A 26,101-nucleotide genomic window follows, 5' to 3' on the forward strand; every position below is an offset into this window, starting at 1 on the left:
TGCAAAACGCTCCCAGTGTAGACCAGGCCCAACGGCCTGAGTGGCAGCGCGGGGAATGGAAGCTAAGTTGTCCCAACTAACTGCCTCGCTCGCAGGCCATGGGAGCAAAGCCCCGCTGCAGCCCGCTCTCCCCGATTCAGTGGCACTGTTGCAGTGCACCGCAGCGAGGCCCCCCTAGCGACCAGCCGCTTCCCAGGTGGAGGGCAGGGGTTTTAAAGCACCTCTCCGGGAGGGGCAGCCAGGCTGATGGCCAAATCCCCGCCAGGGCCCTCGCCCTGTCTCCGCCGGGGGCCGGGTGGCCCTAGCTGGGGCGCAGCGCTCAAGGGGTAGCGCGGTGCCCTCAGTCTGCGGCCCGAGCCGGCCCCCCAGGAGTGGGGTGACGAGCGCCTCGCAGTCGCGGCGCGGCGAGCAGGGCTCGGGGGCGGGCCCAGCGCAGCCCGCGCGTCGCCCCCGGGCGGAGCAGGCGGCGGAGGCTGCAGCTGGGCCCCGCGCCCGCCCTGCCCCCCGCACGTCCGGGGGAAGCCGCGCTCTGCGGCCCAACGTCGGCGGCGCGGTAGCTCCTGGGCTGGGGCAGCGGCGGCGCGTCCCGGGCGGGGGGGGTCGCAGCAGGATGGCAGCGGTGACCCAGTGCAAGGTGAGGCGGCCCCGGGCGCGCCCAGAGGCCCCCTCCCCGCCAGCCCGCCCGGCCGCCCGCCCGCAGCGCGCTGACTCTGCGGGGCGCGGGCCTTGGGCAGCTGGGCGCCAAGTGCCGCCCGTGCGGAGGCGCCCTCGCCTGCTGCCCGCATCTGCCCGGGGAGCGGGCGGCGCCGGTGGCAGGGCATTGCAGCGCTCTTGCCCCGCTGAGCCAGACCCCCCCCCCGATCCAGCAGCGACCGCCTGTGTTTGTTCTCCACCACGTGGAGCGTGTCCTGCAAAGAGAGCTCGCTGGGCTGCTTTTGCAGGGCTTCTTACCCAGCGCTGGGGCTAGAGCAAGCCGCCGCCTCCTCCTGGGTCTGCCTGCATCCCTTTCCTCCTCCCCGACCCCTCTGCGCATTGCAAAGGGGGTAGCCCTTGGCGTTCTGATTAATGAGGAGGGTGATGATGGGGGGTGGGGGTGGTGTCATTGCTCTGTTGGCCTGGCTTTGCTGGCAAACTTGGTCCCTGTATTGTTTGCAAGTCTGCCTGGCTCTCAGGTTGGCTCTTAAAAGGCAGTTGATTAACCCTAGTTGTCAGAAAAAAGTTCTCAAAAGTTTCAAATAATGAATCAGTTGCTTGGTGTTGCTGGGAGAGGTATTTCCAGTGTCTTTGTAGGGCTGCTTTTCCTCCTGCAGGTCTCTACTCAATTGATGTGCCAGCCTTCCCTTTTCATATATTTTCCACTAATTTAGTGTGAATCTATTTCTTGCATATTAGATTTGGAATATAACTTGGGGACGTTATTGTCTGCACTTGGGAACATCAGCACTCAGACTAGCTGGCAGGGGGCTGGCAACACCACGCCCCCCGCTTCCTCCTGCTGTATGATAAGCAGCGACAGTGTTAAAATTCAAACCCCAAGTTTTTTGAAGCCATATTTAAGCGGACACTACTGTGTATTAAAAAATTAAAAAGTTCCCTCACTTGTGATATTGTGATCTTATATTATAAAACTAAACACTAAAAATATAATTGATTTGTTGTGTTTGTCAAAGCTGAGTGCAAAATACCATTAGGAAAAATAAAATAGCGTTAGTTATTTGTAGTTAGATTTCCTTTTTGTTTTTCTGCTATCTTTGTTCTGCAGTATTTAAGGAAATGAAAACAAAACTGTATTTTTAAAACATCTTAATATTAGATTTTGTATTTTTTTAATCAAATCTTCAAATGTTTGGCCTAATCTGTCAGTGAGTTTCTTTTTAGTGTTTTTTAAAAGACCATCTTAAAAATAAAAAGTCTTTGGGGCAGCTTGACTCGCACACATTTTAATAATGATAGTTCTTTTGCTTCTGTCCTCCTCTGATTTGTGTTAAAAATGTTAGTTTAGACCCCAGTCCTATAAACACGCATGTGAGTAACATCAAGTATGTGTGTAAATGTTTTCAAGATTAGGCTTTTGGGGTTTAGTTTTACACCTGTGCGTAGTCTTGTTGAACTTCACATGCAAAGAGTAGTTAAAGGGACACTCAGGTACATAAAGTTACTTGTGAAAGTGTTTGCAGGATCAGGCATAATACATGTGGTGGCTTTCCAAGAACGTACCGGTGTATCATAATTTCATTGAGGTAAGATTAGTGGATCTGTTAAGCTTAAGGGAAAGCAGCTTTACATGGTGGGCAGTTGAACACAAACTAGAGCCCTTATTAAACATTTCAGAAGCAGAAAGATGTTTAAATTAGTACATGGTCTTCCATACAAATACATTAGGAACCTGAAGTCTGTTCCTGGCTCTGCCCCATCAACTTTACCTGATCCCCAGGTTCTCTCAGTTTGAAAGTGAGATATTAGGGAGTGTTGGGTGCTTGTAAAGTTGTTTGAGATCCTTTGACTGAAGGAAGGCGTTTTATGGAAGTGCAAAGTATTAATGCCTGGTGCTACAAGGAGATAACATTATTGTCCCCAGTCACGTTTTTACTCCACATGGAGCCAGTGCCTTCAGGGGTTCAGATGTGTTTCAGGCTTCCTTGTCTCTCTGAATCATCATATAGTCTGACTATGTTAGCTCCTTTAAAAAACCCAGTGAGGTTCAAAGATTATAAACACAAACTAGTTTGGTGGGATAGTTATGTGACCCCATTTTAGCCAATCGCTAGCCAACTATTCTGAGCCACAAGACCTGCTTTGTTTGTTTATATTTGGTAACCAAAAGGCCTAATTTAAACATATCTGTAGAGTGTATACTGCTATACAAGTGAACCCCAGTTTTACAAATGTCTTGGGAGGCATCCAAAGCTTTCTTAAAACTGGAGTTTTGTAAAAACAAGTGTCAGTTTTTATAGAAGTTTAATCTACAGGACCAAATATTCATTTCAGGTATCACAGAGATTCATATATTTGGAGTTTGTAAAATTGCCATTGACTTACAGAATTCAAGTTAATATCACTAGAAAATACCATCTGTGGCCCCAGGCCTGCAAGTGACTCCAGGCAGGTGGACCCATGTGCCTGCCTGAAGCCCCATTGACGTCCATGGCTCCACAGCGCCAACTAGCACAATTGGGGTTATTTTTTTCTATACTGTATTAGTAGTCAACTTAATGGTACTGTGCAAGTCTGCTGTCTGGAAAGCTGGGATTCAGAAGTAGATGAGAGGATGCTGCTCTCATTTCAGGAAAAATTAAATCAGAAATAACCAGCTTCCCTGTGTGTATCAATGAAAAATTGGGTATTGTGGGGAAGAGCTGATCGGAGAAATGAGAGAGAATTTGAAGTATGGTCACACTATCTATACTGTTCTCATATTCATTATGTTAGCAGTCTTTTAGGAAAGCATCTTTATGGATTGCAGGTTCACACCACCTATAAAAAGGCAATTGTTCAATCTCATTCCTGTGATTTACAATGTGTGGATAGATTGCTGTGCCCATGCTGAGTCCCGTTGACTTCTGAAGGGCTCCATGTAGGTGTAGCAGTCTGCCCACATTCTTAAATTGCAGCATTAGGGCTTTGGTTCCTGATTATAAAGGCTGGTTGGTCGTAATGATAAACAATGGGGAAAGTTATAGCTTTGTGATTTTGGAAAATGCTTTTTGTAGGTCTAGGGTTAAAGAGTCATATCACACAATATTGTAAATAAGTTGCTTGTCATAAGACTTCATGAGAAGTCAGATATTCCTTATTTTACCATAAAATAGCTTAACTCAGTTTAATTACTAATTAAAAACCACTTAGAAATCCATACTCCAGTCTAGACATATATAGAGCCAAATTTGCTAAAAATTAATGGAAGAGTCGTCTTCAATAATAGGTTGGCAATAAAGATCATAGCTTTTCATGAAAAAAACAAAAATTCACAATATACCACTGTGGCGATAATAACCTATCTTCCTCTCAGATGGTATTTAAGTATTCCAAAAGTCTTAATGTTGTTTGATCTCTCAAGTATATGTGCTTTTTTTCATTACCTTTTTCTCTGCTTCTCCCAAAGCACTTTCATGCATTCTTCCATGACACTTCTTGTGGCTGGAATACTCCATCCCCAAACTATTTCATAAAGCCCCTTCAACTACAGCCAACTTGTACCGTGCTTCTGGAGAGAAACTGTGAACAGATACCATTTGGTAAATGGTCAAAGACTTGTGATATGTTCCTTCTGATAGCTATGTTTTTTTTTTTTAAATAAAATCTACTTGTTTACATAGCTAATGTGAACATGTGTAATCCTAAAAAGAAAAGGAGTACTTGTGGCACCTTAGAGACTGACCAATTTATTTGAGCATAAGCTTTCGTGATGCATCCGATGAAGTGAGCTGTAGCTCACGAAAGCTTATGCTCAAATAAATTGGTTAGTCTCTAAGGAGTACTTGTGGCACCTTTTTTCTTTTTGCAAATACAGACTAACACGGCTGCTACTCTGAAACGTGTGTAATCATGTGATTCCTATCATTGTCACTCTTCTTCTCCTTTCCTTTCCCATCTTCCTTCCATTTCTTTTATCGCCACTTATTACAGTGTGTCTTAAATTAGGTCCTGATTCTACTGTCATATTGATCTTTATGGATCTGATTGTAGGAGCAAGCCTTGGAATGTAAATAGTTCATGGCAAGGAATTTTCTTGCTGGTTTTTTTTGTTCAGTACCTAGCCCAAAGGGGCTATGATCCTGACTGGGGCCTCTGTATGCTACTGTAATACAAATAACTATTGTAAGCCTTGAAGTAGGTATGTGCTCAGAAGTTACTCCGTGAAAATCTGTTTTTGATGCAGTTCCTGTTCAGAATGGGTGAACTTCTGCTGGCTTTGCGTATGCAGTTAGGCCTGTTGATGTGCATAGGATTGTTGCAAGTAAGGACTTGTCTACATGCACAGCTGCACCAATTTAAAGTGTGATTTTTAACCTGATTTAGTTAAATTGGTGCAAAAGGATGTGTGAACACACATTTTGGTCTAAACCAAGCTTTTTTTGGTTTAATTAAAGTTGATTAAGCTAAAATGAAATTAGCCATTCTTAAACTGAAATAGGAGTGTTCACACACAAGTTTGCTGAGGTTTGCTTAATGGTTTAGTTGAACCATGTGTGTAGACAAGACCTAACATTAGCAGTCTTCAGTCCCATATGTCTTCCCAGTTGTATCTGTTTAGTTAAAGGGACATTATTTTTAAAGAAATTAGTTAAAAGTTGTTTCAGGTTTCAGCTCCTAGTCCCCCATCCAGTTTTTGTGGAGACTGAGCAACTGAACTGTACAGTGTAAACGGGGAAATTGACTATTCACACTGTGAGAGATAAGGTAGGTGAGGTAATATCTTTTATTGGACCAATTTCTGTTTGTGGAATAAGGTTCTGAAGAAGAGCTCTGTGTAGCTTGAAAGCTTGGTGGAAGGTTCAAAATCAGCTGGTCCAATAAAAGATATTACCTCACCTACCTTGTCTCTCTCTCATATCCTGAGACTAACATGGCCACAGCAACGCTATTCACAATATAAAGAAACTGCAAAAATAAAGACTACGATGTAACATAATGAAAGTTCATTTTCATCTTATATATTACTTTTGTTTGTTGTTGAAAAGGATGCTAACGGTGGGAATGGTGATAGTAATGGAGATTATAATGGTTGGTTGAAAAGTGTTGTAGGGTAACTTGTGCATATAATGGCAATACTTGATACTACAGTGGAAATGTTTATCTTTCAGAATTTGTATCCATTAGAGCTCAGATATGAACAAACGTACATTATGAGTGTCCCTTTAAATAGTGTCTATTCCTCCTAGCATGGCAAAACCACAGATGTACAGAACAGTGAACTGTCTTCTGTTCTGCACTTTGCATAAACAAAGCTGCCTGCTAAATTCTGATTCCAGAATCTTTCCTGTTGCCTGATGTCTAAAACAGAAATCACACCACCTGGCTATTTTTCTCTGTAACAATTCAGATGCAGTTTGTACTGCTGGCAGTAAGGAAAATCTTGTTTTGACTTGCAGAGAGAGAAAATATGATACACATATGTTGAATACCAAGATGTCACTTAAACTTTGTATTTTTTTATTGTGTTAAAATCTGTTTTAAGCTAGTTTTTGTGTGTGTGTCGTTCTCAGCCTTTGGTTACAATGGGAGCAGAATTGTCAACTTGCATATTCAAATGAGTCAGATTCCCTGAATTACACCAATGCAATGCCATCAATTTCACTGTCTATGTCTTGTATCTAATATGAGTGCACTTAGAGTGACTCTTGTACAAAGATCTCCCCATTCTTAAAAAAAGGTAGATAAGATACATCATTTTTTCAAATTTAGAGATGAAGAAACTGAGACCTAGCAAAGCATTAAGTATCTGAGTGTCTTGGGATGCTTTTCAGGGATCAGACCAAAGGCCAGGTATATTTACAACTCAGTAAGCGAGGTTATTCTGGAAATGTTTTGACTGTATGCTCTTTAGGGCAGGGACTATTTTTTACCTTAATTTGGAAAGCACCTGGGACATTTTAGGTGCTCCTGCAATATAAATAAACATCTTAAAATGTACTGTTAATGTACATGGTCTGAGGAAGTGAAGTTCAGGTTTGGATTAGATTTAGGCTACTGTTCGTGTTCCAAGCCAAAATGGGCTATGTTACCTGTGAAATTCCATCATTTCAAAGGTTTTGGTTTGTTACAAGCTTTTCCTGGGTGTTCAACATTTGTTTTTTGTGTCCCTCTAATGTTCTTGAAAGATATTTGCTTAGATCTCTGCTATGTTCCTGCAGATTTAATTTCACTTTAACTGACGTGTTTTATGTTGGAATATTCAGTATAAATTCTCCTTGAGCATATTTGGAGTGTTATTTCCCTTCCCTTGCTCTTTTTTTTTTTTTTTTTTAAAATACAGCATGCCAGTGTGAAAAGTTAGAAACTCTGTGAGGTGCTTCTATCCTGCAAGTACATTGAGTAGGCAGTTCTCAACCAGTGTTTTTACATGTGTTTAGGGCAAACATGTTTTTATTTTGTTTGCCAGAATTAAAAGAAGAGGATCTAACATTGTAAGAACTATTTAGCTGCTTGAATGCATTTTGATTGATCCGTAACAAGAGAATGAAGTGCATGACTGTCAAAATTTTACACAACGAATAGAGCGTGACACACCATACAAAAGACATTGGCACAGATTCATCTTTGGTGTAGCTCTGTTACTATCAGTGCTGTGTTACATCAGGAGTAAATTTGGCCTGTTGTGTGAATTCTAGGACTATAGGAAATAAACAAGTTAAATGATGAGAAATGTACAAAGATGTTTTGGTCTATGCACTTTGTGCCTGCAGCAGTAGAGCTGTGTATGTAATGCTTGATGCACCCGATTCAGAACGTTGTGACATTTACAAAATTGCTGAACACGGCCTTTGTATGGTGCTTTAAAAGTCTTTTTTTTTTTTTTACAGTGAATGTATTTTTCTTTTAACTTTTATATTTACAACTTTTTTAAAAAAGAAATGCTTGAAACCAGCAGATGCCCTACAGATCTGTCCATTTCTCCAAAACCCTCATGCTTTAAGGGCTATTTGACTCTAGTCTTGCATTGCTCATGCTTTTCAACTCTGAGCAGGGAGGATTGAGACAGCTATGCTGCACAGAGTATTTTCATAAAAGGGGAAGAACCAGCAGTTGATGCATTCAAAATTTCTGCTTAAAAATTAGCAAAGTTTAAAATAATCTGCAGTTTCATCAAGTTCCACAATCTACTGTTTCTATCCTTTCCCTTTCCCAGCCCCAAATAATCTGCTCTCCCTTTAGAAATGATGATTTTCTTGTTGTTTTTTTTTTGCTTTCACTTTGGATTTTTGATACAGTTGGAGCACAGAGGTTAAAAAAACCAGTTATGCATGGTATGTAGACTGCATAGTAATTAGTAAATCACTGATGAACTGAACAGAATCTCTTAAAGGAGATGGACAGGAAAATGACAGCTCTTGGTACCAGGAACGTAACTTTTATGATGCACTAGCAGGGTATCCTATGCAAACTCATTGATTATGTCCACCTTATATAAATCATGCCTTCTTTGCTTCTATTAAATTAAACCAGTTAGCCGGAATGGGGACTCCTAAACATTTTAATGAGACTCTTGAAAATCAAAGGGAGGGGGTCACAAACTAAAAGTCTCTTTTGAAGTTCTGCAGCAAGTTACTTTAATCAGAGCCCCTCAGTATCTGAGAATGCATAGAGATCAAAAAGAGGTCCTCTACTGGGAAAGTATGGTTTTTTTCCTTTGTTCATAATCGGTAATTACACCCCCATAATAGCTCCTCTGGTGCAGATGCAGAAGTAATAGACGAAGAAGAAGAAATTAGTTAGGCATACAGTAATCGCAGCAGTGGCTAGCTCAGCTGTACAATAGCACAAGAACTAATGCAGTTGTTCCTGGAAGCAATTTAATCATAGCAACAAGGCTCACAGCTCCTTGTATGTTTTTCCATGAAGTCATTAAAATGTATAGTGCTCCATTTTTAACCCTTCTCTGTTGAGTGAAGAATGAAATTTCTCCACAGCAAAGGAGTGGTATTCTGGCTGCCCATATTTGGGGATTTGGGATTGGGGAAAACTCTAAAACTCTAGTATGGTGAGTGCAGCTCCAGCTAAAGTACATTAGTGAATTAGCTGAAGTGACTGAACTGCTTTCAGTCTGCTAGCTTGGGCCAGTTGTTTAGTGATTCTGATCTTGCCTAAACCAGTATAAGTCAGGATTGAATCTGTTTACATCTGTGGAGGTTTGCTGGCAAAAAAACAGTATGAGAATAAAATTAGGCACTTAAATGTTCTTGTATTATTACATACTTGCCAAGTGGAGGTGGGCCAGTAACATGATTGATTTCTCCCCCCTCCCCAATGTTTGGAAAATGGCAGTTACCATTTGGAAAAACTTTGCTCTTGGCAAAGATGAAAGCTTGAGAAAATCTGTATCATTTTGAGTTATTTAGGAACTCCTTAGTTTTGTCTGCTAATGGAGATAGCCACATGGCATTCTGCATATCTGAGTTCACTTAGGGAGCATTCTCTTGTAACATAAAACCTTGTGAACTCTGTTTGAATCCTTCTCATCAAGCAGTTGTGGATCTCTCTCCTGCATTATTGTGCCTTCATCAATTTCACTGGAAGTTGCATGTGGGGAATGAGTTCAGAATATGCAAGAGAGATCCACACAATGAATAAGAGAAGTTTGCCTGAAGTGTACACGTTGCTCTGAGGATGAACTCCCTGATCACTGGTGAGCAGTTTGGGCACTTGAGAAGACACTGTCTAGCTTAGCATGTCTTTCCTAAAGCATTCTGTCAATCAAGTAATGCTATGCTTGAATCAGTGTATAAATATGTATTCTGAAGCACTAAGGTAAGAAAGGGCATTAATTAGATCTAACCACACAATGCAGAGCACCTTCTATCCAAGTTTGTACAGTTGTTAGGCATATTCATTCAGTCAGGCAATATGCAAAAGCTCTAAATGATACAGGCTTGAGAGCTGCCTTAAGGACCTCCTTTACCATCTCTGACCTGCCACCATTAATTAGGCTTATCTAGAATGTTAGAATGTAACGCCACAAAAGTGAAGCTCTGGGTGCTGGTGGCAGAACTTTCTTAGCCTTTGGGCTGTGCCCCCGGAATTTGCTCCTTGTGTGAAAATATGATTGAGCACAAACCTGATCATTTTAAGAAGACCTGGAAGGTGTCTTTGTCCAGAGCTTCCCAGCTGATTAAATTCTGAGTTCCTAGCTGAGAGAGCTCTGGGCAGCATGCCTTTGGTTTGTCTTACTGAATGTCCCAAAATAAGCCTTGTGTGGTGATGAGTATTAAATGCATATTATTAATTTTATTTTAAAAAAATTGCAAATTGTTGTTTATTATAACTATAAATATAGTTACAAAAAGGATAAAACCCTACAATTGAAGTCTCTTTGCACAGACAGACCTTTCTGAAATGCCTGAAATCTGTGACAGTCCTCATTTTTGAACAGTTTGCTGTGTCATTAGATTGCAGATGGTAGTGAGTTTGAAGATACTACTTTAAACCTTGATCTAAAGATCAATATGGCATATTTCTGTGACTAAAATCTGTAGCCTCAATCTTGCAGACACTTTTATGTATTGTGCTTATCTTTACTCCCATGAGCTGCCCCATGGAATGACATTAAGCACATGCAGAAATGTCGGTAGGATTGGGGCCTGTATTTATACGTTAAAGCAGTCTGCACAGCGTCCTGTGGAATTTGGCTTATTGAGATACAGTTCTGCTTTACATATTCTATATAATATATATTTGTATGTGAATAAGAGAGTGACAAATGAACAAGAGGCTGCTGTTCCCCTTAGAGTTTTTAGTAGGTGATTATTGCAATGACTGACTTTGTCTTCCATCTCATTTTGAATTGAAAACAGATACCCAAGGAAGTGGCTGACATTTTTAATTCCCCTAGTGATGATGAGGATTTTCTTGGTTTTGGAGATGATGTTCCCATGCAAACCTTGTCCTCAGATGACAGCTCTGATAGTTTTGACTCATTGGAGTCAGCAAAAAAGGTAGGAACATTTTTTCATAAACCCTAGTATATTGGTTTGGAACAGTAAAACTTCTTTGAATTTGTTTCAGAGCAGCGTTGACCTTAACTCTTGGCAGAAGTGGAAATCTATCATTCTTTTATTAGAAACAAAAAACTACTCACCTTTAATTCCTTTTAATTTGTAATGATCTTTTAAAAAGGGTCTTGTATGAATGAAATCCATTTTCCTTTCTTCATTAGGAGGAGAGGCTAGAGTGAGTTTGGTATTCATAACTTGCCCACATAGCATGAGAAAAATGGCCATTCAGTGATAGCCACCGTGGAGAATGCGTTACAGCTCAGTAAAATGTGGTGTTATGAATCAGTTGCACGTTTGCAGTACTGAAGTGGGATTCTATTGGAACCTCACTCTTTGAGTTGCTGTTTCAGTACCATGATGCTAGCACACGTTTTTATTCCTTTGATCTGTAGAAATCACCAGCTAGCATTATATCATTGAGGCTCTCAGATATCATTTTGTGCCTTGGCAATGGAATAGCCAACCTGTGTGAGGACTAGATATAGTAGGGTTTTTTTGTTTGTTGTTCTCTGAGTTGGCAGTTGGAAGTATCGGAAGTGGAGAGTATGAGGAGAAGGACACTGGGAAGAGAGCAAAGAGGAATAGCTCAGTGGTTTGAGCATTGGCCTGCTAAACCCAGGGTTGTGAGTTCAATCCTTGAGGGGGCCATTTGCGGATCTGGGGCAAAAATTGAGGATTGGTTCTGCTTTGAGCAGGGGGTTGGACAAGATGATCTCCTGAGGTCCCTTCCAACTATATGATTCTATTCTAAGAGAAACTGGTTTACATGAGAGCGAAGTTTACTGGGCTTGATGGTGATGAACTTACATCTGTTTGTTTTTTTGTGATAAGGGACAGAAAGCTAGCGAAGAGATTCAAGAAAGGGGGTGGCATAGCACACTGGAAGGAAGAAGTTGGCTTTCGTGGTATTTTGGATAGACTGCAGGTGGAAGATGTGAGGAAAAGACAGTTACAGTAATCAAAAAGATGAATAATGCTTGGACAAAGGTTTTAGTAGTGATGTTAGTTATGAAAGAGCAGATTTTTATTATATTGAAGGGGAAGAAGCAACAGTACTGGGAAGTTATGGACGAGAGGTAAATTTGAGTCATCAGTGTAAAGGTTTAGCTGAAACTCTGGGAGGAAATGAGGTCACCGAGAGAGATTGTGTGGGTATATAGGGACCTGGAGAGGAGGTGGAGGACTCTTCAGTGAAGCAAACATAAACCACACCTTTTTAACCCATCAAAACAGACCCAGTAGAGTACTATCATTGAAGGCAAGGAAGAGATAGTGATCAATGTTGCTGAATGCAGCAGTCTGATCAGGAACAGTAAAAATACCGTATGCTGTCAAGACTGGGATAGGAGGAATGACCTTTGTAAGGGCTTTTCCAGTGGACTGTAATATTCTCCCTCCCACTCTCTCCGCTTGGGCGCTTAGGCTATTATGAATTATTTTAAATCCCCGATCTCCGCTCCTTGGTCTCGAAGAATACAGATTCTTCCCTGAGTTTCACCCTCCGGCTCTCCAAAACAGCATCCTTTGGATAATTTAAGCCCTGAAGAGCCTCAGGTGCATGCTGCACAAGAGGCAGATTTACCTAGGGAAGAATTATCCTATAATGAAAGAGCAAAAGAGTGGGAAGGGAAGAGAAGCTCTGCAGGGTGGAACTGGGCAGGAAAGGGCAAAGAAGTTGGGGTAATCAATATAAATTGGGTCATGTTCGTGTCTTAGTAGTTCACAGGGACTTAGATAAACAAATTCTATTATCGGTATAGAGTTTTGCATGTCTCTTCCCTTGCAGCGTTGCCTGAAAGTCTCTCATGTAATTTTCTCATTTGTGTCACTTATACATTAGCTTAACCTAGCTACGTTGCTCAGGGCTGTGAAATATTTCACTCCCTAAGCACCGTAGTTAGGCAACCTAACCCTCAGTATAGGTGCAGCTAAGTCGATGGAAGAATTCTTCTGTTAACCTAGCTACCACCTCTTGAAGAGGTGTTTTAACTACACAGACGGAAAATCCCTTCTGTCAATGTAGAAAGCACCTATGTTGCAGCACTGTTGCGGTGTAACTGCACTGCTGCAGGTCTGCTGCTGTAGCACTTGTAGAGTAGACATAGCCTATTTGCACTAGTTTCTCCTTGCTTGTTTGCTTCCTGTGTAGTAAAATTACTGTTAAGGACACCTCTGTATAGGAAATGCCGCACTTTACTGTTGCACGTCATTGGTCCTCGTTCCCTATTTTCAGTCACTGTAACAAACTGACTGACAGTCTTTCTAGCCAGCGCTGCAAAGTTTTATGCAAGTACAGAGTGAACACTTTTTCTCAAAGAGAAATACAATTTCACTTTAAAGTTACTTCCCTTTTGTGTTTGCTCCTTTCTCAAACAGCTGCAGTGCAGCTATCAACAAAAGAACAAAGTAATTTTGTTCAGAGAAAACTCACTCCAATTACCCATAATAATTTGTAGATGTTTTAAGTGTAAAGAAACAGTATATGCAATGATTTTTCCTCTATTCCCCTGCAAGTTTTTCCACTCATCTATTATATCTATTTTTCACCAGATATTATCTCAACATAAAGAAGTGTATAATTAAAGTCGGGGATGGGAGGGAATTGAAGGAGAGAATAAAGATATTTAGCCAAGTGCAGTTGTATGAGAGGTCATTTCTGTATCTTGTGTGGGAGTTAAAAACATCCAAGAAAAACTGGGGACGTAAACTGTCTCAAGTGAAGAATGCTGAGTTTCAAAAGGCAGGTGCAGTATGATTGTGTGTACATCCCCTGCCCTGAGCTAGTCCTGTTTTTCAAGATGGCAATAATGACACATTGACACAGGCTCTGACTGTTTTCTATATTGTTTCTTTTAAAATCTCCCTTCCTCATCATGGGACATATATTGTAGCTTTTTTGTTATATGTATAGTAAACCCATTGTGCGTAATGATGCTGTGCAAAGGGGAAACAAATGGGCTTCAGCCCTTTTTTGTTTAAGTAGATGATGTGCAAGCACGGCCCAAAAGGTATTTGGGGGGTTCTTTTTGAGCAAAAGGGATTTTTAGTTAGTTTGTTTAAAACTTTTCGATTTTGTTTTCACGTATTTAACTTCAGTGATTAACTGACTTTTTGGAGAGAGGGAACCTTTGCTGATTAAGCTCCCTCTTCCACTAAAGTATGAAAGGTAATAATATACATCTTCTGAGACCCCACAACACCAGTGAACCCAGAGAAGACCAGAGTTGATATATCTGAGGTTTTTTTAAAAAAATATATTATTTTTTTTAAAAAAAGCAGATCCTTTTCAGGTCTGCTTTATATACCATAATGAATCAAAAAAGACAAACTCAATTAAAAAAAAATCCTCTGCAGGTCACCTTTTAAAAAGACAGCAGAACTGGAGAGTATCTATGTTCATTTGAAATAAATGATAGGGATGAAATCCAGTGTGTCTTTTTCTTGTGACAGGTTTTGCATTTAATGTTTTCACAGGAGCATACCATCTGCTTAACTCCTTAACATTAAGCATTTTCTGATTTGGACGGGAAAGATTATATGAATGCTCTTTGTATGGCAAACTGCGTCCTAGCTGTTGTGATTTTCGTATGCTTGCTCAACAGGATGTTCGATTTCAATCCAAGTACCTGACTGAAGAACTGAGGAGAATTTTCACTGAAGACACTGATTCAGAAAGTGAAGTGTTTGAAGGTTTTGCTCCGAGTGAGCTGGATGTAAACAATGCGAATGGAATGATGGTAAAGCTAGCATTTTCATTGTGTTAAGACACACATACAGACTCCTCCTGCCCCCTTCTTCTTTCCTTGTGTAATCCTCTTGTTTTCATGCAGCTGGTTGAAATTTATTTTGTTATTTAACAATGTAAAATATTTGTGCTGAAGATAAATGTTGTTACAAATTTTCTTTAATATTTAATCAATGTATCATAAAAGCCAGAGATGGAGAATATCTACTAGTGCATGTAATGAAGAACCATCTGCTTAAGGGAAGGAGGATTGGTTGCTGTTCACACCAAATGGAATTCACTCTTGTGCAGAGGTCCAGCACGAAATCTATGTGCTACTAAAGTCCCACATCCTTACATGGTTAATGGACATTGCACTGGTCTCTGTAAAGGGCAGAATGGCACTCACTCTGAGCATTTTTTTTTTTTAATTGTTGGTTTAGCTAAACACAAGATGAAGTTTCCAGTTTTTCAGATTCTGATACTTAGTCATAGTCTATTGCTAATAATGAGGATAAAAAGTGGCCTGTTCCCATGTGACAGCTGTCAGTATATCATATTAATTATCTCTGCTTTCAGCCCGTGGAATCAGATTTGAGTGATGGCGAGAACAATAATTTATCTTTACTGGGTAGTGAGGAGGAGGAGGAGGAAGAGAAGGCTTACCCCAAGAGAAGAAGCTTTGGCCTTCGTGTGGCATTTCAGTTCCCCACAAGAAAGTCTGCCAAGAAGAAGGTGCCTGAACCAACTATTTCCAAGTTACACTTGCAAGACAATAAACCCCCTAAAACTCTCACAAGAGAGAAAAGCAGCAAGCAATGGAAGAAACTAGAAGGGTCTGCCTCAGAGTCTGAGGAGGATGTTAAAGAGATGCGGGAAGAAAGCTCCAGTGCTCTGCTTAAAAGAGCTATAAACATCAAAGAAAATAAAGCCATGGTAAGACAAAGCAAGCAAAAGCCAGTACTCACTAAGGGTATGTCTTCACTGCAGAGTTTACTGGGTGATTGGCATCCGAGTCTGAGCACTCAGTTTAGCCTTGCCTGGTTGCGAGCAGTCACTGCAAAGCCACACTTGAGTTATTGTGTCCACACTGGTGCTGCACTCTCTTGTATGTGTGTCACTAGGCCTTCTGGGAGGATATCCCATGATTCTTTGTGCTACAGTAAACTGAGCCACTCCCAGTGAATTGTGGGAGTACTTGTCTGTCCTGGGCTCACTGGGAGAATTGTGGGAAGGCATTGGAGTGGTTTAATTTGTGTCCTAACTACAAAATGTGTGGGTTACTTGCTTGAGTGAAATCCTCATCTGGGCTCTAGCCTATATACCCTGAGCCTTGCCAGTTAGCTTGGGTTAAAAGTATCACAAAACTCAGGGTAGAGGCTTTTACATGTGGATGGGAGCAGGATTAGGGGGCAACAACTGAGTAAAGGTCCAGGTTAACTCTGTAGTGAAGACATACCTTATAACCAGACCCTATCAAAAGGCATTGCCATCCATTAACTTTAAATGATCCATTGTGTCATTATACAATAGAGTTGCTAATTTACATTGGCTGAGAAACCTATTTCAGTTTACTAAATGGAAAAATAAGATAAAGCAATCAAGACTTTTGCATCTCTAAGTGTATGCTCACTTGTTTGAGAAGTGTAGTTTAGAGTTAAAACTTTCCTCTTATACTAATGTGTAGTGTGTGAGGGGGACTATTACCTTCCTGCTCTTTGTCCTGATGCCTTTGGGTATGCAGCTCAAAGTCCATTGGCCTTTTCTGCTGCCATATGGTGATGGAACCCAAATGAGGTATAGGTTTGTCTGTTGCCCTTTCAGCTTTATTGCTTCTCATGTTTCTGCTTCCCATTGGGTATTAATATTTGATTATTTCCCCCCAGGGCTATTGGCTTGTATCTTTCCAAGTAAAAGCTCATTTTGTAGTTTCTTAAGCTTTGTCTACACTATGGGGGAAGATCGATCTAAGTTACACAAACTTCAGCTATGTGAATAACGTAGCTGAAGTCGATGTACTTTGATCTACTTACCATGTGGTCTGCACTACGCAGTGTCGACTGGAGATGCTCTCCCGTCGACTCCTCTTGCTCTTCTCATTCAGGTGGAGTACAGGAGTCTACGGGAGAGCGATCTGTGGCGGATTTAGCAAGTCTTCACTAGACCTGCTGAATCGACCACCGATGCATCGATTGCCATGCGTTGACCCCCTGATAAATGTAGACATGGCCATACTCTTATTTCTAATCTATCTAGGTTCCTCTATATAATTGTGCTGTCCTTACTGGTATTTACAGCTACTCTTAGTTCAGTATCTCTGTGAATTTCATTAATGTCTCCTTTTTTCTCCTCCAGATCACTAATGAGGGTGTTAAATGTGACTGTTTTTAGATAGTAATTAAAAGCGTATTAGGTCTTTACTGAGAAATGTCATGCACTCTTTGTGGCCTCTTCACACCACATTCGGTTCTGCCATGGCTGTCTCAGATGTTTGGCAGTCAAGAATCGCCACCATTTTCCCCATTTAAGGTCTTCCCTTCTTATGAAGCTCCCTAAAGCCAGCAGCTGTTGAAGCCCAGGGGGTGAGTCCCTTCAGGGCAAGTCAATAGTATTTCAAAACAGCCAGCCAAGGTGATGTAGAGAAGAGGCACAGGTCCAGGGTCTCTCGTATAGTATAAGTACAACAGAGTATTAATGCCACTTTGCTTAGAGTGCACTGTGCTGGTGACATCACACTTGTTGTGGGGTGGGGGTGCCGACCAACAGGAGTCTTTTAGTACATTGTTTTGCAAAGGGGTGTGTTTATACTCTTACACACACAAAGCCTGATTACTATAGGTCAGCTCCAATCTGCTGTGTGGAATGAGGCAGTGTGGCCTCACTAATAGAGAGCTCATGCTGGGGTATTCTATAAGGGAAGGTTCTGACTGTTTTCACTGGGTTCTGATAAAGAATGACTAGGAGAAAATTCTGACCAGCCAACAAAAGTCACTGAGACTATGGCTACACTACAGAGCTTCCAGCTGCTCTATGCCAACAGGAAAGAGGTCTCCTGTTGACTTGGCTACCACCGCTTGCTGGAGTAATTATATCGGTGGGAGGAGCTCTCTTGTCAACATAGCACTGTCCACATTGGCGCTTAGGTTGGTGTAACTTACATCGCTCAGGGGGCTGGCTTATTCACACCCCTGGGTGACGTAACTTATACAGACATAAGCTGTAGTGTGTACATAGCCCAAGTCCTCACTGTCAAAATAACTTAGTGTGCCAGCAATTTTGTATTAGGAAAGTATGTGCCAAGAAAACCCACAAAAAACCTCTTATAATCCCCTGGTGCAGTTAGGTCCACTCTTGTTGTCAAGCGATTAGCTTTCCCATGTTAACTGCAAATTTCAGTCATTATTAGTCACGGATACTGTAACCTCAGTATAACACACTTCTTTAGAGCCACATTTGATAGCATTGGATGTGATTTTTAGCTGCACGACTTCAGTACGAATCAATGGGAGTCATGGTGCTAAAATCTGCTCTAGAGCTTTGAACGTTTAGGGGTAGAGGTTTAAATGAAGTGTTTTAAAGAGTGGTTATTTACACTGGGATTTGAAATAACTCAGTGTGTGTGAAAACAGAGCATGGTAAGGACTGAGTAGGTTAAATATTTGCAAGTTTGCAATGAGACTTCAATAGGATATCTTTATTAATTTCAGCTTGCCCAGTTGTTAGCAGAACTGAATTCTATACCTGAACTGTTTCCAGTGAAAATGCCCACCTCAACTCCTTCTGTAAGTTTCCATATTTGCTTAAATATAATACATATTGTTGCTGAACTTGAATGAGATGTGTCTTCTGATGAATATTTTTATCCTTTTTTTTTGTAATTTTATTTGTATTGACTTAATATTAGTTATATAAAGCGGCAGGGCTAGGCTACCATGATATACAGGTAAAGAAACAGCTCAAATTAAGCAATGTATATTCAAAGAAACAGATCTAAAATTAGGCACTGCTCCATTAACTTAGACCCAGAGAGGCTCATGAAACACTGGACAAACAAATGTGTATATTTGAGAATCGTGGTTGGAGGGCAAATAGGATCTTGTAGCTGGAAATCTAAAGAGGGTGAAGAAACTACTACTGTTTTCAGATCCTGTCTGTTTTTTTGCTAATTTTCCTCTCTGTTAAAGTCCGTGTTTCCATTAGAACTGTGATGGGAAAACTAGCATGATGTTTCTATGTTCTACCTCTGGAGCATCTCTTTTTTGGCTACCAGCATAGAAATCCCTAATCCTCTGTGATTACTGTGGGATAATGTTAATTTATCCAGTAATCCAAGTCCACACGTACTCCAGGAGGGTTGTACATCCATGTTCCTGACTTTGGGAAGTCCTTGTAAAATGTTGCCCTGATAATGAAGTCATTTGTGACCAAATTGTAAACATGTGAAAGGCTAGCTCCTTGTTGGTTGCACTTCTTCAAGTATTTATTGTGATGTATTAAACCTACTTCAAATAAATCTCTGGATTCCAGTAATATGTATTCTGTATTTTTATTCTGGAAAGAACCTTAGGGATATAGTGTTAGAATGCCCCTATCCTTATGACAATGTTCCCCACTTATCATCTTGTACGTATATGCTCACTTTTTCATTTAAAGTAACAATTAGAGAATTGCAGCAAGTTCCCCATCTAGCGAGCTTCCCTACAAATTTGTTTGTGGCACCAAGTTTGCTAGGATGACCTCCTAGAGCTGTGCAAATACATGTATAGGTGTGGTAGTCCCATGCCCATATAATCTCTGGTAGTTCCCTGTCCCAAACACACAACAGTGAGGCTGATGAGACACTTTTTTTTTTCTCCTCCAGAAACAGAAGAAAACCCCGAGGAGAACATTTTCTGAAGGCCAGATAGAGCGTCGTACAAACCCAACCAGAAACGCTCGTCCACCTGAGAAATTTGCCTTGGAAAACTTTACTGTGTCTGCGGCTAAATTTGCAGAACACTTTCATAATTACAGACAACAAAATCTCCTAATAAAGAAGAGATTCAGTGGGGTATTTGCCAGTTTAGTTTGTTTATTAGCCTTTGTCTTTTGGAGATGTCACTTAAGCTACTTTGAGCTGGCCAGAGTGGGGACAAATGCAGCAGAAAGCTAACTAGCATTTAGAACCTTTGTGCTGGGATTAGAAGCAGGAGAAAAAAGGATTCTGGAGCCTCCCCCACCCCTAGTCACCCAAGCTATTTCAGTATGTAACCCATACCATTTGAATGTGTATCTAATTATATGATTATCAGATTAATATTTGTATTATTTAGTCTTTGAAATCCAGTAGTGCCCACAATGTGCTAGGCTGGAGGCAGGCTAGGGAGTGGGGTGATAAGGAGGTGGGAGGGAATGGGAGGAGAGGTGAACAGCTTCACTCTTGATGATGGCAGAGGAGTAGGGAGAGTGTTAGAAGGGAGCAGAAATCAAAGCTGAGCTTGTTGAACTTCAGTTTAAGAATTGGTAAGAACCTGTGTGGAGAGAGAGGAGGATGAGAGAAGACTTGAGAAAGAAGTCAGAATTTGCAAATAAGCAACAAAATGTTGTTGGAGCCGTGTGATGTTACATTTGTCCTCCTACCCCATTCCTCCTTTTATCAGTCATATTCATGTGTCATGTCTGCTATTAAATGTAAACTTTCTGTGCTAAGGATTATCTCTTGTTATGTCTGTGTGCCATGCTGAACCACAATAGGATTGTAATCCTGCTTGGGTCCTTTTGTGTGCTACCACAAGATAATGGCAACAACAGAGGTGGAAAATTAGCACTATTAGGTGAGGGATGTGGCAGAAGGGAATGAGGAGAGAATGAATTTTCAGATGGATGTCCATGTGGCCAGAGGCATTCAGTAGAACAGGCATGCAGAAATAGGATGTTGGGGGTAAGCCAGGGCTGAGATTTGTTGGGGTGGACTTCGGTTGAGGAGAGTTGCAAAAAAATCAGTGCTGGAGGAGAAAGTAGAGTTAATTTTATTAAACAACAGGAGAGGGAGGGGAAAATCAGGAGAGAGCTCAGAGAAGTCATAGACACCGATGGATTGGGAGGTCACGGTATGAAAAGGTGGGCAAAGTTGAAATAGAGGTGCTGGTTGTAGAGGGAACTCAGTTACTGAAAAATCAGAGGGAATAGTGCTGAGAGAAGATGAAGCTGAGTGAGCGGCCATTTTGGAGACTTGATCCAGTGTTGAAGGGCAAAGACTAAGGAGTCAGATGGGACATCAGTGTGGAAGCTGAAACCTCTGGAGGATGGGGGTGGAAGGAGAAGCAGGAGAGCTTGGTGTATCAAAGTCCAGAGAAGGATGTTGGTGGCTCGTAGATAAGTTACATGGAGAGGGAGTGTAGAGTCTAGTGGGGAGATTGCTCAAAGAAAATGAAGGGGTGAACTGGATAAGGAGGAAGGTGCTGGACATGGCAGATGCCCAACACTTCCACCACCTTTCTTGAGGATGAGTCACAGAGGGGAGAAAGAGAGGCTGCTGTGAGTAGAGCTGTGGAGGTTTCAATGGGTGCTGGAGATGGAGGGGAAAGAGATATAAAAAGGTGGATGGTAGTGATCTTTTTCTGTGAAGGAGAAAACGGATTGTTTGTAATTGGAGGGAAAACGGGAGGAGTTTGTTGGAGGCAAATGCCAGCTGTATGAAGGGTAGCAGATTTCCTCAGAGGAAAAGAAAGATGGGGTGGTAGGATAAGGATTTTGAGGGTGTTTGAAGGGGTAGGGGAATGAGGATAAGGAGGAGAGCTAGAGCTGCTGAGAGCAATAAAGGTTGGAGTGGGAGGGAGGATAGGGATTTGGAGGTGACCACAAACTCTAGCTATATGTTCTGTTCTTATAGTCAGAGCATATTTGATCTAAAGGTAAAAGCACTTCACCCATCATAAGACAAAAGATGATGAGATCGGTTTGTTTTGTAGGGTGACTGTGGAATGCGTAAAAGAAGGAGGTCATCTAAATATTCATCTTACCGTCCTGTTGAAGATATTACTGATGAGGACTTGGAGAATATCGCAATTACAGTTAAAGATAAAATCTATGATAAAGTCCTGGTAGGTGCCTGCTTTTTCCTTGTGATTGCTTAGCGTGAGGGGCAGAAGATGAAACTACTTCATTTCATGAAGGGAATATAATGCTCATTGAAAAGTGCCAGAATAAGAGGCCTGGAGACTGCAGTGTTGTGTGTATCTACTGTGCAGGGACAGCAGGGAAGCTTCTCTCCCTTGCTTCAGAGGAGCACTGGAGAAGGTAGTGCACGATCTATGCATAGCCATCTCTTGCTGTCTGCAAACAGGTGCCAGTTGTGGCAGTGTTTTGCTATTGTTACCTGTTGAGTGGGAACTCTATTGAGACCACTAATTCCCTTCCACCAAAGGGCTATTAGATTGAAGTGGACATAGCCATGAATGATCTGGGCGCAGTATAAGCTAGTGACCTGGAAGCAAATTGCTCCAAATCCCATTTGTGTTCCCATCTCCCTTGCCAAAAATTACTCTGAAGTGTTATCACGCAAGAGGAGTGCTGAAACCTGGAAGAGCAAGGGTTATTCAAAAGGACATTAATACATGTCTGTGGCATGTTGCTGCATAAGCAGGGCTACTCTTGTAAACACCTGCTTTGCAACCTTATCTGTGCATAGATTTAAAATGAACATGAGCCTCTCTGTTTTGGGGTTTGATGCTGTCACAGGGATCACTGCACGAAGATTATCTCATACCCTGGAATTTTAGAATGGTGGATATTGTTAGTTTGTAGGCAATACCGTGTTCTTCATCTGGTGGCCTTACTGGAAGGAGGATAAACAAGTTGCAGTAATCACTTTTTTTTTTTTAAATCCCTATGGAGATTGCACTTGTCTTTCTCTCTCTCTCTCTCAGGTTCTTTGATTTCAGAAACACTGCCAGCAAAGATTGGGTTAGTGGTGCTTGTTACCCTGGGGGAGCCATAGGTTTGAATTTCTAGCACAGTGGATTGCAGGTGCTGTAGGAGGACAGTCTAATTTATTGACTAGTAAATATATGCATCCCTTAGGCAGTGCTTTTCTCCCCAGCTGAGTCACCTTTGCATCCTTTGAGAGTTCAGAGAATCGCCATATTCCCTTTTTTAACATCCTCCCCCCCCCCCCCCCCTTAAGGGCCCATGCTTTGGCCACAAAGACTTGCATGGGGATCCTTTTGGTTTGTATCAATGGTGTACCTTACTCTTCTAGAGAAATCACTGCTCAGTGACTCTGTGGGTTCCTAGCGTTTGCCATGGGTGGACTGGAACCAGAAATATAACATAGGGCTCATGTAGCACATTAGATTCCTAAGCCTTCAGGACAGGGACCATCTCTTTGTTTTGTACAATACCTAGCGTACTTGTGAGCACTGTAGAAATAATCATGGTGGTTGTGTTTTTTCCTAATGTTTTATTAATCTAATTGCCTCTGGTTCCCAAGGAGAAATTTGAGTACTTTCCACCTCCAGCTGAGAGGTGTGTTAGAGAATTCCACGTGGAGTCAAGAAGTTCAGCATGATGTGAAATGCTGAATTTTTACACATCTCTCTCCCTCCTTTCCAACTTTAGGGTAGTACGTGCCACCAGTGTCGGCAGAAAACTATTGATACTAAGACAGTCTGTCGTAATCAAGGGTGCGGGGGTGTGAGAGGACAGTTCTGTGGACCGTGTCTTCGTAATCGATATGGTGAAGATGTGAAATCGGCACTTCTGGATCCAGCAAGTATTCAGATCTTTGGGTTAAAATGACAGTATGATTATGGCTTTGTTAGCTTCACAATCATCGTGGATTTCTTGGATAACATGAAACTCAAACATTCTACCACAGTAGTGTGGCTGTGATTTATATTTATCTTGCTGAGGTAGGAATGAGATTGCAGGACTTTCGGCCTGCTCTTAGTTGCTCTCAGGTGGGGGAAAGAAAACTCATGAGGCTTAGAAGATGAAAGGGGGCCTGATTCTTCCAATTTCTTGTGTAGCTTTTTGTCTCCTTTCCTGATGCTTTTACTGATCTGGTCTGCAATGCAAGCACCTTGTTTCAGATACTAAACTTAAAGATTGGGAAGTAAAGAACCTCAAGAATTTAGGTTTGGGTCTCCTTTCTTTCCTTGAGCCCCTATCCTGTCCTCAGCAGAGTGCATAGACCCGTCGTGTCCAAATCCCTCCCTTTCACGGGGTCTGGCTGTCTATGCAATTCACATACAATTAACATAATCAAAGTTTCCTCTTCAAGCTTGCCTCTTTGTTGCTCTTCCCTCTGAGACACTATCCTGGTTCCCCCCCTTCATATTCTTGTGGAGGTAATCAGATCCCCCTTTCAGCATGACAGACTAACGTTTTTGTACAAGGTCTCAGGTCTGCCCCCCAGAGCAATGGCCACATTCGTTTTTGTCTAATGCAGCTCCTGAAGTCACGTGTTGCAGGCAGCAGACCTCCTCTCCTTGCTCTGACCCCCGGTCTGTTTTAAAAAGTGATAATGTCCTTTTAAAAGACATTTTTAAAAATGTTTTTCCTTTCAGATTAACTGAATGTCTCGTGTGGCTCTCTTTCATACAGCCTCTGAGTTAGTGTCCAAACCCACCCCTTCCTGGAATTTGGCTTCACTTGTAATTTAAACATAAATCCTAGCCTAGGGATCCTGCCTGAGGACCTTCTCTGCCTTGTTCTCTGGCTCAGAGACGTTCCACCTCTCTTTATATCCTGGTTGCAGCTAATTGGACCAACCTTTCAATCTGACTCAGCCATAGTTACCCTGTATTTTAATAATGGAGGTTTTTTATCACCTGAGCCTAGGGTGCTCGAACAGAAGAGCCCTGCTTTTTATATTCTGTTACAACACTATATCCCCAGGGAAATCAGTACTACTAGAATTTGTTGAGTGTGAGCTTTGAAAAATTCCAAGTAAAGAATGGATATTCGTTCGTTCTTCAGTACTGCAAATTTTTTTATCAAAAGATTGATTAATATTATCTTTTAAAGTATTTGTTTATGAAATACAATATTGCCCTGTAATAAGGCATTGTTACAGAACAGTGGCACTTTCTGCTGTTTTGGGTGGGTAAACTGGTTGGAGAAGACAGGTTTGCATCTAATACTTCTGTAGATAACTCTACCCCTCTATCTTTCCCTCCTTGTCTGTAATTCAGGATTGGATTTGCCCTCCTTGTCGTGGTGTCTGTAACTGCAGTTACTGTCGCAAGCGTGATGGCCGCTGTGCCACAGGAATGCTCATCCACTTGGCAAAATTTTATGGTTATGACAATGTTAAAGAATATCTTGAAAGGTAAGATAATTACATAACTGCTTTAGAATTGAAATCCTCCCTTTCAAATGTGCTGCCTAATCAGGCTCTCAAAATGTTGTTTTCATTTAATAACAACTTTGGAGCTTTAACCCAGACCTAAGTCAGTCACAAAATATTGAAACTTGCTGAAACATCTAAGTAGGTACTTGTGACTTTTTCAGCCTGGGCCCACAGAAATTGATGGCAAAACTCCCCTTGACTTCAGTGGAACTTGACCGCATGTGAAATCTTGAGACTGTCAACTTTACTGTGTCAATGAATAAGGCAATTTGAAAACTGAACCATTATTTTGTATTTTAAGAGTTAAATTGACTCTGTTTTTGTGTGTGCTTCTGCAGAGCGGTGACCATCTAAAATCAGATTCCCATAAAATAAACATTTTTCTACCTCTTTTTTCTAGTTTACAAAAGCAACTGAGTGAAGACAGTTGAGGATGCTGAGCACAGCTGCCTGACCTGCAGACAAGTTGCTTAGTTCAGGGTTTAAAAAATTGTATTACAAGGATGTTTATACAAGATAGAATTGTAGAATATAGCTTTGGATTTTTTTTTTTTTTTACTGATTGGTCTTATACAATGATTTCTCAGGAAATGTTTTAGTAGAGGAATCTATATGCAGAACATTCTTTTATGCATAGACACCTGTATACAGAGCAGAACAGCACTTTTAAAACTTCAGTGGTTAATTTTCAGTAGAGCTACAGAACCAAGTAGATGCTTAACTCCAAAGGCTGTGAAGGGAATTGTGAAGCACTAAAAATTTAACCAGTGGAGGGAGGACTCTTAATAGTTTGCTTAGGCCATTACATTTTTACATCTCATCCCACTCCAGTACCACTTCCTGACCTAAAGAGACAAGTTTTCCAAAGCCTTCTCTTTTGTGCACAAGCAAATCAAGTAACTGCATGCCTCAGTTTGTGGGCAAAAGGAAGTTTTGCCCCTGCAATGGTGGGAGGGAGTCCTTTTGAAAACTTTATTCAGTTCTGGTTGGACTGTGTGTGCAGTTTACCAGCCAACTGTTCCTCTTCCCCCCTCCCCCGAGAACTTGTAAGTGCAAGGGGAGTTTTGTGGATACATGTTGTTTAAACAGAAAAAAGGTAATGCAATCCAACAGCAGTGATGCACCTGCTCTTTGAGAGTGATATTGACTTTTAATTTTAGTGCTAAAGTTTTTTTTAATAATTTCTATGTGTCTGCTTAGCAAAAAGCAGGCTTTAAAAACCCCTATTACTGCAGCCTCAGATTGTCAAAATTTGTGTAAAATATTGTATGTTTTACTCTGTGTCGAGATAATAAAGCATTTTCACTAGAGGAGCATTTTCATCATGAATAC

At 41.3% G+C, this 26,101-nt stretch overlaps 1 protein-coding gene across 5 annotated transcripts; it reads left to right on the forward strand.

The window, feature by feature from the left end:
- Positions 1-419: 419 nt before the first annotated feature.
- CDCA7L (cell division cycle associated 7 like) lies at positions 420-26,091 on the forward strand. Of its 5 annotated transcripts, none has more exons than XM_078851772.1 (11): positions 420-634; positions 10,512-10,652; positions 13,263-13,452; positions 14,315-14,449; positions 15,016-15,372; positions 18,144-18,218; positions 19,298-19,486; positions 21,387-21,518; positions 23,035-23,184; positions 24,612-24,748; positions 24,931-25,156. In XM_078851772.1, the coding sequence occupies exons 2-11, from the start codon at positions 10,552-10,554 to the stop codon at positions 24,992-24,994; spliced, it is 1,530 nt and encodes a 509-aa protein (XP_078707898.1). In that variant the 5' UTR covers positions 420-634; positions 10,512-10,551; the 3' UTR covers positions 24,995-25,156. The 5 variants fall into 5 exon arrangements, with proteins under 5 accessions (XP_078707898.1, XP_078707899.1, XP_073189849.1 ...); XM_078851773.1 differs by lacking the exon at positions 24,931-25,156 and adding an exon at positions 25,170-26,091 and having other exon boundaries at positions 421-634; XM_073333746.2 differs by lacking the exon at positions 13,263-13,452 and having other exon boundaries at positions 423-634; positions 24,931-25,154.
- The last annotated feature ends 10 nt before the right edge of the window (positions 26,092-26,101 follow it).

The sequence above is a fragment of the Lepidochelys kempii genome, chromosome 2 (genome assembly GCF_965140285.1).
Source record: "Lepidochelys kempii isolate rLepKem1 chromosome 2, rLepKem1.hap1, whole genome shotgun sequence".
NCBI classification, from domain to species: domain Eukaryota; kingdom Metazoa; phylum Chordata; order Testudines; family Cheloniidae; genus Lepidochelys; species Lepidochelys kempii.

What these genes read in the sequence shown, in the direction of transcription:
- CDCA7L (XM_078851772.1), top strand. Translation starts at nt 10,552, where the DNA reads ATGATGAGGATTTTCTTGGTTTTGGAGATGATGTTCCCATGCAAACCT. An exon ending in AGAATGCTGAGTTTCAAAAG is followed by an intron (nt 13,453 to 14,314) that starts GCAGGTGCAGTA and finishes CTTGCTCAACAG; the next exon opens with GATGTTCGATTTCAATCCAA. An exon ending in AAATCTATGATAAAGTCCTG is followed by an intron (nt 21,519 to 23,034) that starts GTAGGTGCCTGC and finishes TTCCAACTTTAG; the next exon opens with GGTAGTACGTGCCACCAGTG.